General features: G+C 41.2%; 1 protein-coding gene across 1 annotated transcript in view; it reads left to right on the forward strand.

Annotated features, from left to right (window-relative positions):
• The first annotated feature begins 13,741 nt into the window (after positions 1–13,741).
• SPON1 (spondin 1) overlaps positions 13,742–14,419 on the forward strand; it is a 100,634-nt gene continuing 99,956 nt past the window's right edge. The window contains exon 1 of the mRNA XM_088525903.1: positions 13,742–14,067. Coding sequence (XP_088382029.1) covers positions 13,845–14,067 — 223 coding nt within the window. The 5' untranslated portion in view covers positions 13,742–13,844. The remainder of the gene's footprint in view (positions 14,068–14,419) is intronic.

A 14,419-nucleotide genomic window follows, 5' to 3' on the forward strand; every position in this document is an offset into this window, starting at 1 on the left:
ATGTGTTGGGCCAATGATAGCAACAGTTCATGGCTATTGCTTCTGCTTGCCTTGCAAAAGAGAGCACTTTCAGTGTGCCTTTGCCCTCTGGTGCTGCGGTAACATTGATTTGGTTAGGAAGAGAATAATTTTCACATTTTCTTATTCATCTCCTTATCTGAGTGATAAAGTGACAATGTCAGAAGACCGGGAGTAGGAGGTTTAGAGGGCTGCAAGCCATGCCTGGAAGTGCTTCTGGCTTTGCCATTAGTGAGTTACTTTTTTGCATATGAAAAGTAGTTCAGGGATAGCAAAAATATGGAATCTGTTAGATATTTAAATCTTGCCTTTTCAGTGCCTTTTCGGTTTGAAAGCATCATTCTGTCCTCTTCTGTGTCCAGTAGGCTTGAAAGTGTGTTTTGTTGGGTGTGCTGATATAGGAAGACAGCTTTTCTTTTTGTTGCTTATTTGGCTATGTACAAGACACAAGTAATACTGGCACAGTCATTCTGCAAATATATGAAAATCTAAAAACATACGTTCCTAATCATATGCTGTGATATCGATGGAGAGGGCTAGAAAGAAGCAGCACCATCTACCGACTAAAGTGCATCATTACCAACCCAAAGGAGCCATGGGGAGAGTCGCACTGCAATCTGTGCTCTAGCCATGTGACTGTAATTCCTAGACCTCCCTGGTTTATTAGCTAACTAATTGACTGTAATAGCTTTGCTTATGGGTTCTTACCGCTTAGACTATTTATCCATTTATTTATTTTTTTTTAACCTGCTCTTTTGATCTGGTGCATATTTAAAAGCTGATCTTGCAAATTCAGTTGACTGTGAGAACTTTTAAATAGCTACTTTTTAATGTTACATATAAGTTCTGTGTCAGCAATAGTCTTTAGTGACAGGAAAGCACTACAGTATTCTTAGAAATCAGTGAGATGGTAGCTAAGATAACGGCCAGAAACATGAAGTCTCAGATCCTCAGAGGTGTTCAGGCAGTTCATGAGTGATTCAGAGCTCATTTCTCATTGAAAATACTGGGAATTAGCTACCTTTGGGGAAAGGGGAAAGTTCTCATTGGCTTTAGTGAAGGTTTGAGACAATCAAGAGGACAGATTTGGCAAAATACTTCTGCAAATGCTGTCCCTTGCAAGCCAGGCTTATTCAAGTAGCAATAAAATTGTTATATCAAAACAGTAAAATATGAGAACTAAGGCAACAGCTTATTTACACGCCAGAAACTGGAGGCTAATCTGCAAAGTTTGTTAAAGCTCCCAAAGCTTTCAGCAAAGCCTAGGCTGCAGCTTGGGAAACATCTGAATCTGTTTAGCACCTTAGGTGGAAACCATAAGGAGCAAAGAAACCATGGAAAATGTTTGGATTTCAACTTCCAACATTTGATTTTGCAAATAGCAAGAGATGAGATGCAGCTCTAAATCACAAATGTTTCTGAAGTGTTCGAATAGTGCGTTTATGGACTTCTGAGATGAAAAGCAAACTCATATTAAAGACAAAAGATGAACGCAGTCAAATTCCTGAGAAGATGTCTTAGAAGAAATATTTTGGGGGTGATTTTTAATATACACACCTGCATGCTTCTTCGATAGGCACCTGGGAAATACTCTGGATTTTAAGAGTAGAAAGCTTTTGTTTCCATTGAGCTGAGCCACTTGTTTTATTAGTTTCTGATTGGCATAATGCTGAATTAGTGTAGGACACAATTTCCCAGTAACTGGAGGTGGTTGTCTCTTGGTAGAAGATTTACTAGCTGTATGAAATTACCTCATTCATTTAGTGACATTAATCATTGCTAGGCATAATGGCAATACAGCAGTAAAAATCTTTCACTATGAATAAGCCATTACCATTTCAGTGAGTAACAACTCAGAGAGCTGTACGAGTCTCCAGCAGCAGAGCAGTTCCTCATTTTAAAGCGAGATGTGCCACTTTTGGGCAAATAATTGTATTTTAATTTAAAAATTCTAGTGTGATGTGACTCCCTGGGACAATCTTTCCTCTCCGATGAAAACATTCTCTCAGTGTATTTTATAGATGAAGGACTTGTTTAGCATAGGTGAATATATCATGGTGTTTATTTTATTTCAAAGACACAAGATACCTCAATTGATCTTTCTGTCTTCCGCTTTTAAAAGGCCTCTTTTTTATGATATTTGGGATATTTGGACTTCTTGTGTCCATGATCCCAGTTTCTCGTTAAAATACCTGTGTATAAAGCAGTGGCAGTATATACCGTGTCCGAAAACTGGAAATCAACCTGACCTAACGTTACTTAGTGTTGCAGCATGTATTAATCCATTGGGCTGAGTCTTATCTGAACCCAAATAGTTTATTATGCAATTAGATTTTAAGGGTTTTATTTTTAGCAGTGCTCTCTGGCTGCACAGAGGAACAGTTTCTTGTAAACATTAAAAAGCTACTAAGAAGTATCAGGTGTTAATAAGTGGCACAGAAGAGACATTTGCATGATTTTCCCTGTCAAGCAAAGTACACGAAAATTTTGGAATGATTGCTACAGCGCTCAGCACGCTCTCCGGAGACCTGTGCGAGTCACGAGTGCAGCATGGCAACTTTGGAGAGACAAGCAGCAATGGTAACAGGTAAAAAAAAAAAACTTAGTTCACTGGTGTCTCTAGGATAACTTCCACTGACTCCAGTAAGAGCAAGAGTGAGCTCCGAAGCTAGGGTGGCCTTGCCTAAAGCTTGATCTGTTCCTTGAAAATTGAATAACTTTTTTTTTTTTTTTTTCCCCTCTGATTATTTCTTTCTTCATGGCCTACCTGGGGTTGAAAGTACAAATGCTAAAATGCAGTGCTGTGAAAGGAGTTAATCTTGTAGGTAGGTATTATGGTTCTGAACAAAAACTGAGATTATTTAAAAGCATATTCAAGCAAATTGTGCAGTCACTTTTGCAGGCTGCAGCTCCAGATGAGCTAGAGGAGTGTCTTGGCGCACATCCATAATGTTATCTGTCCGCTTAGGACTTTTTATAATCGTCAGCTGAATGAGCCAAGCACCGCTCTCCTCTGCTGTTTCTACTCTGAGCACAAATGTCCTCAGAATGCCTCCCCTTTCTCCAAATAGATTTCTTTGTGGGGTGAATCAATGGAAAGGGCTTCCTGCGTATCTTTTTGTGATGAACAGAATCAGACTGAAGTAAAAATATGGTGGAATTCTGGCAATTCAGTGCTTTGCTCTTCATCTCAATGCTCATACGTGTAGTTTGATAGCCATTGGTATTCATAATTCATTTCAACAAAGCATGTTGAGCGATTGGGAAAAGTGTAAATTACCGTACTAGAGAATAACATAAAACTACATATTATGAAATACAGAGTAATTGCAACTAATGGTAGCAATAAAAATACAAGGGCAAATTAATTGTTATTACAATAACACTTTATTTTTAAAAATGCCTGAAATATTATGGATATATACTACCTAATAAAAACACCACATTTCTGAACTATTGTAATATAAACAGCAATTTAATATTCCAGCAATAAGATGGGATAATAACTAGAGCACAAAGAAGCTTAAGTGATTTGGACATGCCCCATCTGATATCCTGGAAAAGGGTAATATTCCCTTCTGGGTAGTGACTTGAATCTCTTGTGGGTTTGTTTGTATTAATAGCCCAGGGAAGTATATTGACCTTATGGGTAGTCTGTTTGGAAATAAATCATTTATTCAACATCGTAAACTTTCAGATGGTTGAACTGAAGATTAGCCCCTTCATTAGCCCTGTGTGCTTTCATCTGTTTTCTAATTTGTACAATTTCTATTCAGTCCAGGGATACCAGAATCACATACAGAGTTGTCAAAAAAACACAAATTTGTTTAAATAGAAAATCATGAGGCTGGCTTTAAATACTTGGTATTGGTTGGCATTGCATCTTTTTCTGAAAAATTTCAAAGATATTACTAAGAGCATGTAAATAAATAGAGAAGTTATTGTCTCTTCCTTTTATTTAATTAAATATGTTTAATCTATGCAGGGAATATTTTGAAAAATGGATTAAGTTAGGAGAAAATACATGTACTTAGCTGCTTTTTACCCTTTTAAGAGTTAAGTTTTCCATTTAATTTTAAAAATCATTTTATCTAACCCACGATCCAGTAAAAAAAAAAGACTAATTTTTGTGTGTCTCCGCCTGCCTTTACTATAGTAAAAGGGTTTTTCATAATCATCATTCTACATTTAAGACTATGCATTCTATCATTTGCTCTTTATTTTATACATTTATGGCCTATATTTTCCTCTAGGCTTGGCTGGATGTTTCTTCATGCCATAAAATTGTGCAAAGTTGGATACATACGTTCCAGGCTGCTGGAAAGGGGAAGAAGTGCCAGCTGCTTTGGTTAGGAGCTTGCGCTCTAGTGTCGTTAGAATCTGCTCTGATCTGGAGTTTGTTCATTATTCTGCCTTGTTTCTCATAGGCATCAACTAGACATCTTTAATACTGGAAACTTAAACATCTGATGGGTAGGTGGTACTGGCTGAGGATTTTAAGAATATATGTATTTTAGGCACCGAAGCACCCATGTGGATTTAGCACTGTTTGTATAGGAGTCTAATGTGACAGAGCCCATAAATAATGTTCAGAGTTATGCATTACAGCATAAGGAAAAAAAGGGTTGCTTCCGATGAGGTATGCATCATTCTGCTGTGTATTGAATGCAGCTTAAAAATTGCTACGCTGTAATTAGAGATTGTCTCATAAATGCATATGTATTATTTCTACTTAAGTGCTGCCTAATGTACAGCTTACAAAGGGTACATTTGGACTATTTTTTAAAAAAATCTTATGATATTGGTTGGATTTTTATTGAATGAAGAATACCTATTTCAGTCTGAATGATGAGACTTATTTTAATCCAGAAATAGTTCTTATACAAGCAAAGAAATGTGTTATTCCTGCAACCTAAAGAGGCTCTTTCCAGCTGAAATGCCAGGCAGCTCTGAGCCAGCATGCTGGTACTGGGCAGTGTGGTGCTGCTTCAGCCTCAGCGAAGCACCAAGGAGACTTGAAATGCTAAGGAGTTCCTTCTTAACCGAGCTTTTATTTAGTGTTTTATATACATATCTTGCACATATTTTTAAGAACAAAACCCTCATTCTTCCCAAATATTTGTTAAATTCTTTAAAAATATTCAGGGTGCATTAAACATTTCAGCGTGCACTCTAAATTTCCTGCACTATGGCTGTGTTAGCATCTACCCTGTAATAGTGCAGCATTTGCCCACCATTATGCCCCCAAATGGGGCATTATCCATCTTTGGCAGAACAACTTTAGCAGATCAACTGTTCAGGGAGGAGGCAAGACCTACAGAAATCTACATGCCTGAACAAGAACTAAAACAAGGAAATGTAATTCATTAAAAATAAGAAAAAAATTACTTGGGGCACCAGTTACTCTAATTTCATTCTGCTTAGTTTTCCTCCCAGCGGAGTCTTTCTCTGGCAGCATTTCAGGGCAAGACTCCTGTTTTCACTACGAGGAAATTTTTGCAAATAACTTCTTTTTCAAATAGGTCAGAACTGACTGCAGTGTCTTTAACACCAAGTCTACCAATGTCACCTTAGATTTTTACTTTCTCAAACTGTTCATTAGTCATTTACATTAAAAAAAAATCAGAAAAATGCTGGTAAAATGCAAGGAGTTGATTCAAGTCATCTGATGACTTGGAGACTGCCTATTTTGCCTCACTACTTCTACAGAGTCATAGTTACTTTCTGCCCTTCAGCTTTCATCTTCTAGAAAAGAAATATTTTTCTTTAGCTTTGGGAGCATTCGGTAGCATAATCTATCTTTTTACCTCAAAAATGTGCAATGCTAAAATACTGGAAGTACCAGGGTGTGGGGTTTTTTGTTGTTGTTTGTTTGTTTGTTCTAACAAAGCAATTTCTCCTGGCCTTCTCTTGATTCCTAAAACCTAGATCAAATGAAAAAAAAATGAAAGCAAACCACTTTTAAATGCTGAATTAAGTTTGCCGGTGTAATTGGTAGTTAAATGAACACTTGGACATAGTGACCAGCTTCTACACTGGCCTGCAGCCGTGTAGTAATTGCTGATGTCTCTGCAAAGTGAATCTAAAAGGCTGCTATACATCTTCATAAAAATTGTGAGACTGCACAGGTGTACGAGTGAGTAATACAACATCTTGTGTCAGGTTAAACAAACTGGGGGTAAAAATCACTTCGGGACCACAGGTGCTAATCACTGAATAATGGAGCTGAGAAAGGGAGAAAAAAAAAAAAAAGAGAGAGAGAGAGAAGGGTGGGTGTCCTAATTCTAACTCCTAGTTTATAATTTTCATGGAATAAACTACTGACATCCTATTTACAGTTTCAGGTGCTCAAGTCTCATCCTGCTACCTTTCATAGCCATGCTACTTGGAGCAAGTTTTGGGGTACTTCCTCCTTAAGCAATATTCATAAATAAGCTTTAAGTAGCTGAAACTCTTTTAGAGGGAACTTTAAAGGTATTTTTATCTTTAATAAAGGTATTAAAGGTCTGTTTCACTTACAGCCACAAGCTCTAGGTACATTGCTATGAGTTACTTACTAGTAAGTTATTTGTCGTTAGTTATTATCAGTTTCTGATTCATTTTTGAATCAGAAAAGACTATTTGAATTTGTCTTGTGCTCAGTATATGTTAATGGTTGTAATTCAGTAGATGATTTTCTAAGTGTTTTCTCTGCACCTTCATTCCTTACATAAATTAACTAAATTGTGAGGAGCTGTATATGTGATCTTAAATTCATGCAATCAGTACCACCAAGGAATATATTAAGTTTCCACTCAAAGCTGAAATTTTTTGACTAATTTTCTGACAGACAAGCACTTTGCGGCTGACCACTTTTGTTTTCAGCTGTCTCCTATGATGTGAGATACACGGCTTTTCAAAATGCTTCATGAGCTGTGTCTTTGCAGAAAGAATTTTCTAAATGATCCACAAAAGTGTCATCCTTTATCAAATATTATTCAGATTCATCCTGTGCACAATATATTTCAATTTCAATAGTGTGTTGTCTTTTTAAAGGCAGCTTTCTTATTACAGTGAAAGAATATGTAAGATGTAGGCGGATCATTGTGCTTTCAATTAGGGTAGAATAGACCCAATCAAATATAAATCAAATATAAAGGGTCCTCCTTTTAATGTCCTCAGGTACAAGAGTGTTTGAAGAAGCCCAAGTGAAGCCATTGAATTTGCATCATAGGTGTAGCTCTAACACTTAATCTCAAATTTAAGGAAAAGTGGTTTGAATCTCTGTGAAGCTAAAACTGAGCGTTTTAATGGAATTTCTTGTTGGGTGGCCTCTTGCAAGGTGTATTGAGAGAAGTTCGTGCTGATGACTTCCAGAATCCAACCCTGCAGGGAGGATGGGCTTAGGTAGAAATTTGGGACTTTGTACCTTAGTGGAGTTTGCTTAGGGATGCCCATCATTTATGCTGGCTCCTGTCCTTGGAAGTGTCAAAGTACTGAAAAAATCTTAACAATAAAGATTACAGTAAATAAAATTGCATTTAAGACACCGTTTACGTAACAGAGGATCATTTTTCTGTTGACTTTAATGGAGTGGGGTTATAGTCATAACATAAAGGAATGTTATTTCCCCAGTTCCAGGTTTAAAATGGGTTGGTATTACCTGTGTACATCTACAAATATTTTTAAATACTTGCAAATTTCAAGTAGTTTCTGAGGATGAACTAACACAAATGTTTTATAGCTATCAAAGCTCCTGTCTGTCCAGAATTTATGTTCTGAAATCATGCTGTAGATATTTTTTTCTTTATAAAGAGTGGAAAGCCATAACACTGCACTAAGCTGACAGCATTGAGTTAGAAGCAAAACAACAGAGGTGTTTCTAACCATGCATTATATACAGTAAGACTTAAAAATAAATAAATAAATAACAATAACTGGAAGATTTATGTATTACACAATGTATTTTCTGCTATAAAATTTCATAGACTTTTTCCAGTGCTTAAGTCATAGGCATAAAGAAGGTGTTTGTCAATAGTTGCCTTGGCTATTTTTTCATAAATTGAGTCCACCATGGAACTGAGAGTTAACAAGTTGCATGTCACTAAGTGAAAGAGCATGAATTCCTTCATTCACTAGATATCCTGAAACTTCACTTTGCAACTTCCGAAGTCTCCGATCAGTAATAGTGAATACAAGAAGTAGATGATAATAAGGAGTTCTTACGGTGGATCTAACATCTCAGTAGAAATGAAAATTGGAATAGAGAGGCATTTATGTCGTTATTAAAAGATACTAAATTAGACACTGGCATGGGAAGACTATTTTTTTCTTTTATCCCCCATGTTTTTATTAATAAAATCATTTATATGTACTTATTCGTACAATATTGTGGAAGATTATTGTGTAAGCTTTATGAAAGGTCAGATCAGGATTTTCATGATCTTCATTCGAATAATTTAAGTGGATGTGATATCGCTGTATCTATCGCTGTACTATTTTAGTACAAATATACTTGACTTACAAGTTTAGATCCATTTCCTAACAACTCTAAAGATGTAGGGGAAGTTCAGCCTACATCAAATGTTTTGATCTTATTTTCATTAAGTTCTGACTAAAACTCTAAAATGAGCAAATTGATCAGAATCTGTTTATAATATTGCAAGAGCTGTGTTGAATATGTGTCTTGTTTTGCTTGTGGATAAGTTAATGGAAATCAAAGATGAACACAAGTCAAAAATACACGTGTTTGTAGGGGTGCAGATTATACAGTGCGTGTAAGGACAGGAATTGGTCAGCAGTGGTTTTGGAATTTGTGCTGCTGCCATGGTACATTTTCAAGGACTCTTTTAGCCCTGTTTCCTGTGCTTTCCAATATTTTATTTCTAAAACCTGAAAAGGTGACTCAGAAAGGTGATGCATGAAATGTGTGACCCAGAAAAAAGGCAAGTGGACTTCTGCTCATTCCGATCTCATGTGTTGCCCTTTCGTGTTACAATGGCTTCAGATGGCGAGTTGAAGCGGCAAATGGCATGATAAGCTAAACTCTCACAAACATAGTACGTCTCTCCCTGTGCTTTCTAAATTAAACTGATGAAAACACTTAGACCAAGAAAAAACTTGTTCCAAGTCAGCTTGACAGGAACTGTACAGTTTGGGGAAGTGTGTGAGAGTCCAGGGAGATTTGGGAGTGAAGGTGTGGGGATTTTTGCTTTCTTCCGATAGTTGTGCATAGTCTACTCTCTGTACTCTAAGAATCATTTCACATTTTTTCACGTAAGAGAGGTGTTGTAGAGGATATAGGGAGTACAGGTTTATGCCCTGCACATTTAATATTCTCCCTGGTGTCCTGCAGCTTTTGTGTTTGGTTTTCAGTTCTCTAGTTTTAAGTTTCTCTCAAAATATTGGAATGTATCTTTTGGCTTATGGGTGTAGGTGATGTAATAGAGAAATTTTTTTTGAGTTTTTTGGACTAAAAGCTTCCATTGCCTTTGTTGCTTAAAATTACATGGGTCGGAACTTAATGATGAAGTAGCTCTTTCCGGTTATATGTCCGTCTCAGGGCACAGCTCATCAAGTTTATGGCTCTGCATTATGCACAGTCTGTGGTGTTAATTATTTTTTGTCAAAGAAATGAAGACTGATTTCCTCAAGTATTTTGAAGTTCTTGAGTGTACAGCAGTTTTAAAAGTGTAATCAGTCATGTTAGAGTTTCCTTTTAGGACTGGAAGTTTTCCAAGCGTGCACCGCTGCCTCCAGATACCTTTGTGTCCCCATGCTGTCTCTAGCTTATGCGCTGCAGTTGTCAAGACTCCTTCTGCTCATCATTAAATCTCCAGATTTAATGAAGAGCATCACAGAACTCCTTCCTACCCCACTCGTCTCTTCAGATCACTACTGTCCTCATAGCTACTGTTTTTATAGAACTTTGAACCACTACTTTTCTGAGTCAGGTAGCCAGAGATAGCTTAAAGGCATTTGCTAACGTGCATATGATGATGCAAGGTAATGAGAAAGAAATGGTAGTGATGTAAAAGAAGTAGGTATGTGGAGTATTTTGCTTTTGTTAGTAGAAGGCAGAACCATTGACAGTCTAAGTCGTCTCTTGCACTTTGTCACCTCTTTCAGATGCTCTGAAGGCAGTGACTGGTGAGGGAGGTGCAGTTTGAGGAGACACAATCTAGAAGTCGGTGCTCAGGGTTGTGGTGATGTTTTTCTGGAAGTCAGTGAGGCCCAGTGTTAGGTCTGGTGATCTGGACACCGTTTAACTTCAAAGCTCTCGGGAACCCCAAAGACAGCTCATGAGACTCATTGTGTGATTAAAAAGGAAGAGATTTTTTTTAAAAAATTGTTTTCCAGTTTTAGAAATAATCCTGAGTTTAAATATTCCTGGCAACCCAGAATCTTTCCTTAGAAACCTCCTCAAAATAGACCGAATGTGGAAGACAAGCTCCTGTCAACACTTGATCTCTGAAGAGCCATTTGAAAGCAGCCTTTGTTGAGATCCTGTTGTGCCTGTGTCACGAAGGGCACTCTGTGAGCTGTTTTTGCCTCTCTGCTGTCTCAAACATACACACTTTTTATTCCATAGTTTTCTTAATTCAACCTTTTGCCCAGCAAAGCCCCAAGGAAACCTTAAAGGTGTATCTTTTTCCCTCTCTCCCTCCCTTTCAGCACTGCGGTGTTTCTCTAATAACATGTATGGTGCTCTGCTCACAAGGCTGTCCTTGCTGTGTAAATGAGCATATTTCTATATGATATTTCTGTTAATGCATTAGAAATGAAAACTCCCTCCACTGTCAGTGGAAAAAGTACATTTCTGCCATGCATGGCTACCCAGGCAAATGTAATTGAGCTGCTGGAAGCTTGGTGCTGGCGCTGCCTTGCGCGGGCTAACAGGGGCATGGGTGGTGCGCGGGCCCCTTCAAGCTCCTGCTGTCGCTGCTTCTCACCCTCTCAGCTCCCAGGAGAAAGGCAGTGGAGAACAGTGCTGCAGGGCCGCAAGAAATGGGTTTAAGTGTCTGCCGAGCCGTTTTTCTTGTTTAATAGGGCAACAGGTACCTGCAGGTCTCCTTCTCAACAGTCTTCAAAGACAGCATGGGATTTCAGGATCGTTACTGCAGAAATCCTATTTCTGTGACAGGCAGAGGGATTTTAGTGAAAACAGGATTTTTCTTTTATTGAAGTTAACGGGGAAAAATCCCATCTTCTGTAACAAATGTGACTGCATACGACTGCTGCAGGGAGGCAAAGGGAGCTTATAAAGCACATTAGGCCAGTAGCTAGATCTGCCGTAAGACATAAAGGTCCTAAACGGATAGACACATTTGAAAGTGCAGTCACCAGGTTGCCAGCTAATGCTTGCAGGCCCCAAAGGCTTTACTGTGGGCTGGTTTTCAGTGGCACTTGGTAGTCCTCCGAGGCACTGTTCCTCTGTCCAGCTTGCTGCCCAGCAGCACTATCCTCTTTGTGCTCTGTCCTGACAGTGATGAGCAGGAAAGCACCTATCTCATGGAGGGAGATCTTTGGGGGATGTTCTGCAAGCTGCATCTCCTCATAGGTAGCACTATTCAGAGTGAACTTACTGCAAGCTGGGATGAACAGGCTCTTGTGCACAAGTGCAGGCATCCTTCTCACCTGCCATCTTTGAAGGAGAAGACCTGTCCCTCTGATAGTGATATGTATTATTGTATTTTACTTTTGGCTCTATTTATTTTCTGTTGCATTTATTTTAAAGCTGGGCTTAAGCTTCCTGCTCCTGCGTTTGGGGAGGTGAAATCCTGCAGCTTTTAGGCAATCAGGCACTTTATGGCCCTGAGATTTAGGGCACCTGTCACCTTGATGTTTCATATGGGGGTAGTTTTGGTGGCCTTTGCTCCGTGAGCTGACTCTCCCGGGGGTCTCATAATTAGTTTAGATGTTTAAGTCAGGCTGTTTTATTTTGAACATTAGCAGTCTTAAAATCAGGAGTTGAGTGCCAAAGCATTGCATTGCACATGTCTCCCTGCAGGTAATTGCAAACTTCAAATAGGTATTTGATATCCTAGCAGCTGAAGGAGAGCAATAAAGAAAAGACACAGACATCACCTGAAATATTTTCCAGTCAGTGCAGGGATATTCTATAGTGGTTAGTGCTGTCTTTATCTAATTGTAAAATGAGCTTCGTCTCAGAAAATGCAAAAAGTAAAAAGGCTGCAAACCTTGTGAAGTGTTTGCTTGTTAGGAAAGCCTACGTTGGGAGAGAAAGCTCTCTGCAACCATCCTAGCTCTAGCCAGTGCAGTGTTAGCCCAGTGATTATGTCATGTCTAATAGTCATGGACAGCAACTTTATTCATCTCGGAAGGCGCACAAAGAGCAGCAGCACCACAGTCTCTAAGATACGAAGCTTTCCCTGCTAAATTTGCCATGGATGGTTGGGTTCATCAGTTTGCTTGTGTCTTTTGACTGATCCATCACGCTGGATGCTTTAGGCAAACACACACTAATTAGTAGAGCAAATAGAAAACCCTAAGGATGCCCATGCTTAATGACATTGCCCGTATTCTGAAACGGCTCTACTACAAATTACTCATTTCATGGCTGTAGGCAGTGCAAGTTAATTTATCTGTATCAATTGCTAAAGTTGAAGCCTTCGCGTTTCACAAGACATGCTGTATTTATACCTCTCCAGGAAACTTTCCAACAGCTTTTAACAAGAGAAAGTATTTGAAAAGGGCCAGGGCAATTCAGGGAGGCAAAAAGTAACAGATACTGGGTGTTTTGTAGGTTTGAAGAGTTGTTAGGACCCCCCAGAGCTGGGTCCTGGCTCCGAATGAAGAGAGTTTGTGCCGACCTACGCACCGTTCCCACTCATGTAGCTGTTTTTCAGTCTGTCTCGGCCAGAGAAATGGGAAGGTGGCTATTGAGAACGGGGCAAATGTGCAGGCATTTCTCACCAGTTGCCCCATTGTTTTCAGCTGTGCACTGGTTTGCCTTCCCTCACTGAGGAATTTGAATTAGGAGCCTGCGTAAAATGAACCTTGATTGGGTAGAACAAGTGACCTGGGCTGTTGTGGTCAAAGGGTGCTCAATAGTGCCTGGTATAGCTGGCCGATAGCCACCTAGCTCTCGAAACGGCCATGGGTCGCGGGCAGCAGGGCCCCTCGGCATGCCTACCCCAAGCAGCTGAGGAGGGAGTGGGAGGGCTGCTGCCCCGCGTGCACGGGTGAGCTGCCGGGGAGGGCGGCGTGGAATCCAGCGAGTCTGTGGAGAGCTGCGCGAGGATTGCTGCCTGCCGCCCGCGCCGACACGCAGTGTGTGTGCACAGGGGCAGCCAGGGCTCTGCTGCGCTCCGACGGGGCTCGGGTTCGGAGACGCTTGGTGCCCTCTCCTGTGCACAGCTGCCTGAGGTGCCCATGCCCTGGCAGGAGCCAAACCAGCTGGGTTTTGCCCTCCTCGGGGCAGGGCAGGGTCGGGCTTTTGCATCCAGCGTGCACATAGACATGGGGGTGGGAACCTCGGTCAGGTAATTTCACAGCCCTGAAGTCTTCCATGGGTTTAGATAAGTGCTCTTGCTGAGATAAGTGTCACGGTGCTTCTGCTCCTTGTCTGGAATCGTCTACGGCGTTGGCGGCATCTCCGCAGGCGAAACCACGCGCGTTGCTCCAGCATCTGGGCGAGCTCAGGCTTCCCTCCCCCCGCCCCTGCTCCCTCCCTACCTCCCCGCCCCGCGCTCCCCTCCTTCCCTGCTTCCCTGCCTCCCTGCGCTCCCCGGCAGCTGCCGCGCTGCTCCCTCCGAACTGGCCGCTGCGGCCGCGCTGCTGGGGCGCGGGCACCACCGCCCCCCGAAGTTGTGCCCGGCCCCAGCATGGGGCTGCCGCTGCGGCCCTTGGCCCTGCGCTTCCTCGCCCTGACCTTCCCCTTGGTGGCCAGGGGCTTTCCCGACGAGACGCTGGAGAAAGCCGCCAAGTCGGAGGGCTACTGCAGCCGGATCCTGCGAGCCCAGGGCACTCGGCGCGAAGGCTACAACGAATTTAGTCTCAGGGTGGAAGGCGACCCTGAATTTTACAAGCCTGGAAACAGCTATCGGGGTAAGTGGGCTGCTCTCCGCTTCCGAAAATAAGAATAGCAGGCAGAACAAGTGTCGCTGAAACTCCGAAGCGACACTGCCCGTCCCCTCCGTGTCCCTCCTGTGGGCTGTGCGTGCAAAGGACGCCGTGGGCTGCGGCAGGCAGCACGTCCCCGCGCTCCACTTCACTGGGGATGCTCTTGTGGCAAGTGAGAGAGAGTTGCGTTGCCCAGGATCACTTTACTCCCAAATCTCAGCTTTATGCCCAGAGGAAAATCCCCTGCCTTTAGTGGATTCTCACGCAGGATGGCACGTTGGTGTGGCACAGGAAACGCGCTCTTCCCCCTGCTCACCTGGCTCCGCGGGGTTTCTCC

This window comes from Tinamus guttatus, unplaced genomic scaffold, assembly GCF_059628265.1.
Source record: "Tinamus guttatus ecotype Peru unplaced genomic scaffold, ASM5962826v1 Tinamus_guttatus_pri_ptg000240l, whole genome shotgun sequence".
Lineage (NCBI taxonomy): Eukaryota > Metazoa > Chordata > Aves > Tinamiformes > Tinamidae > Tinamus > Tinamus guttatus.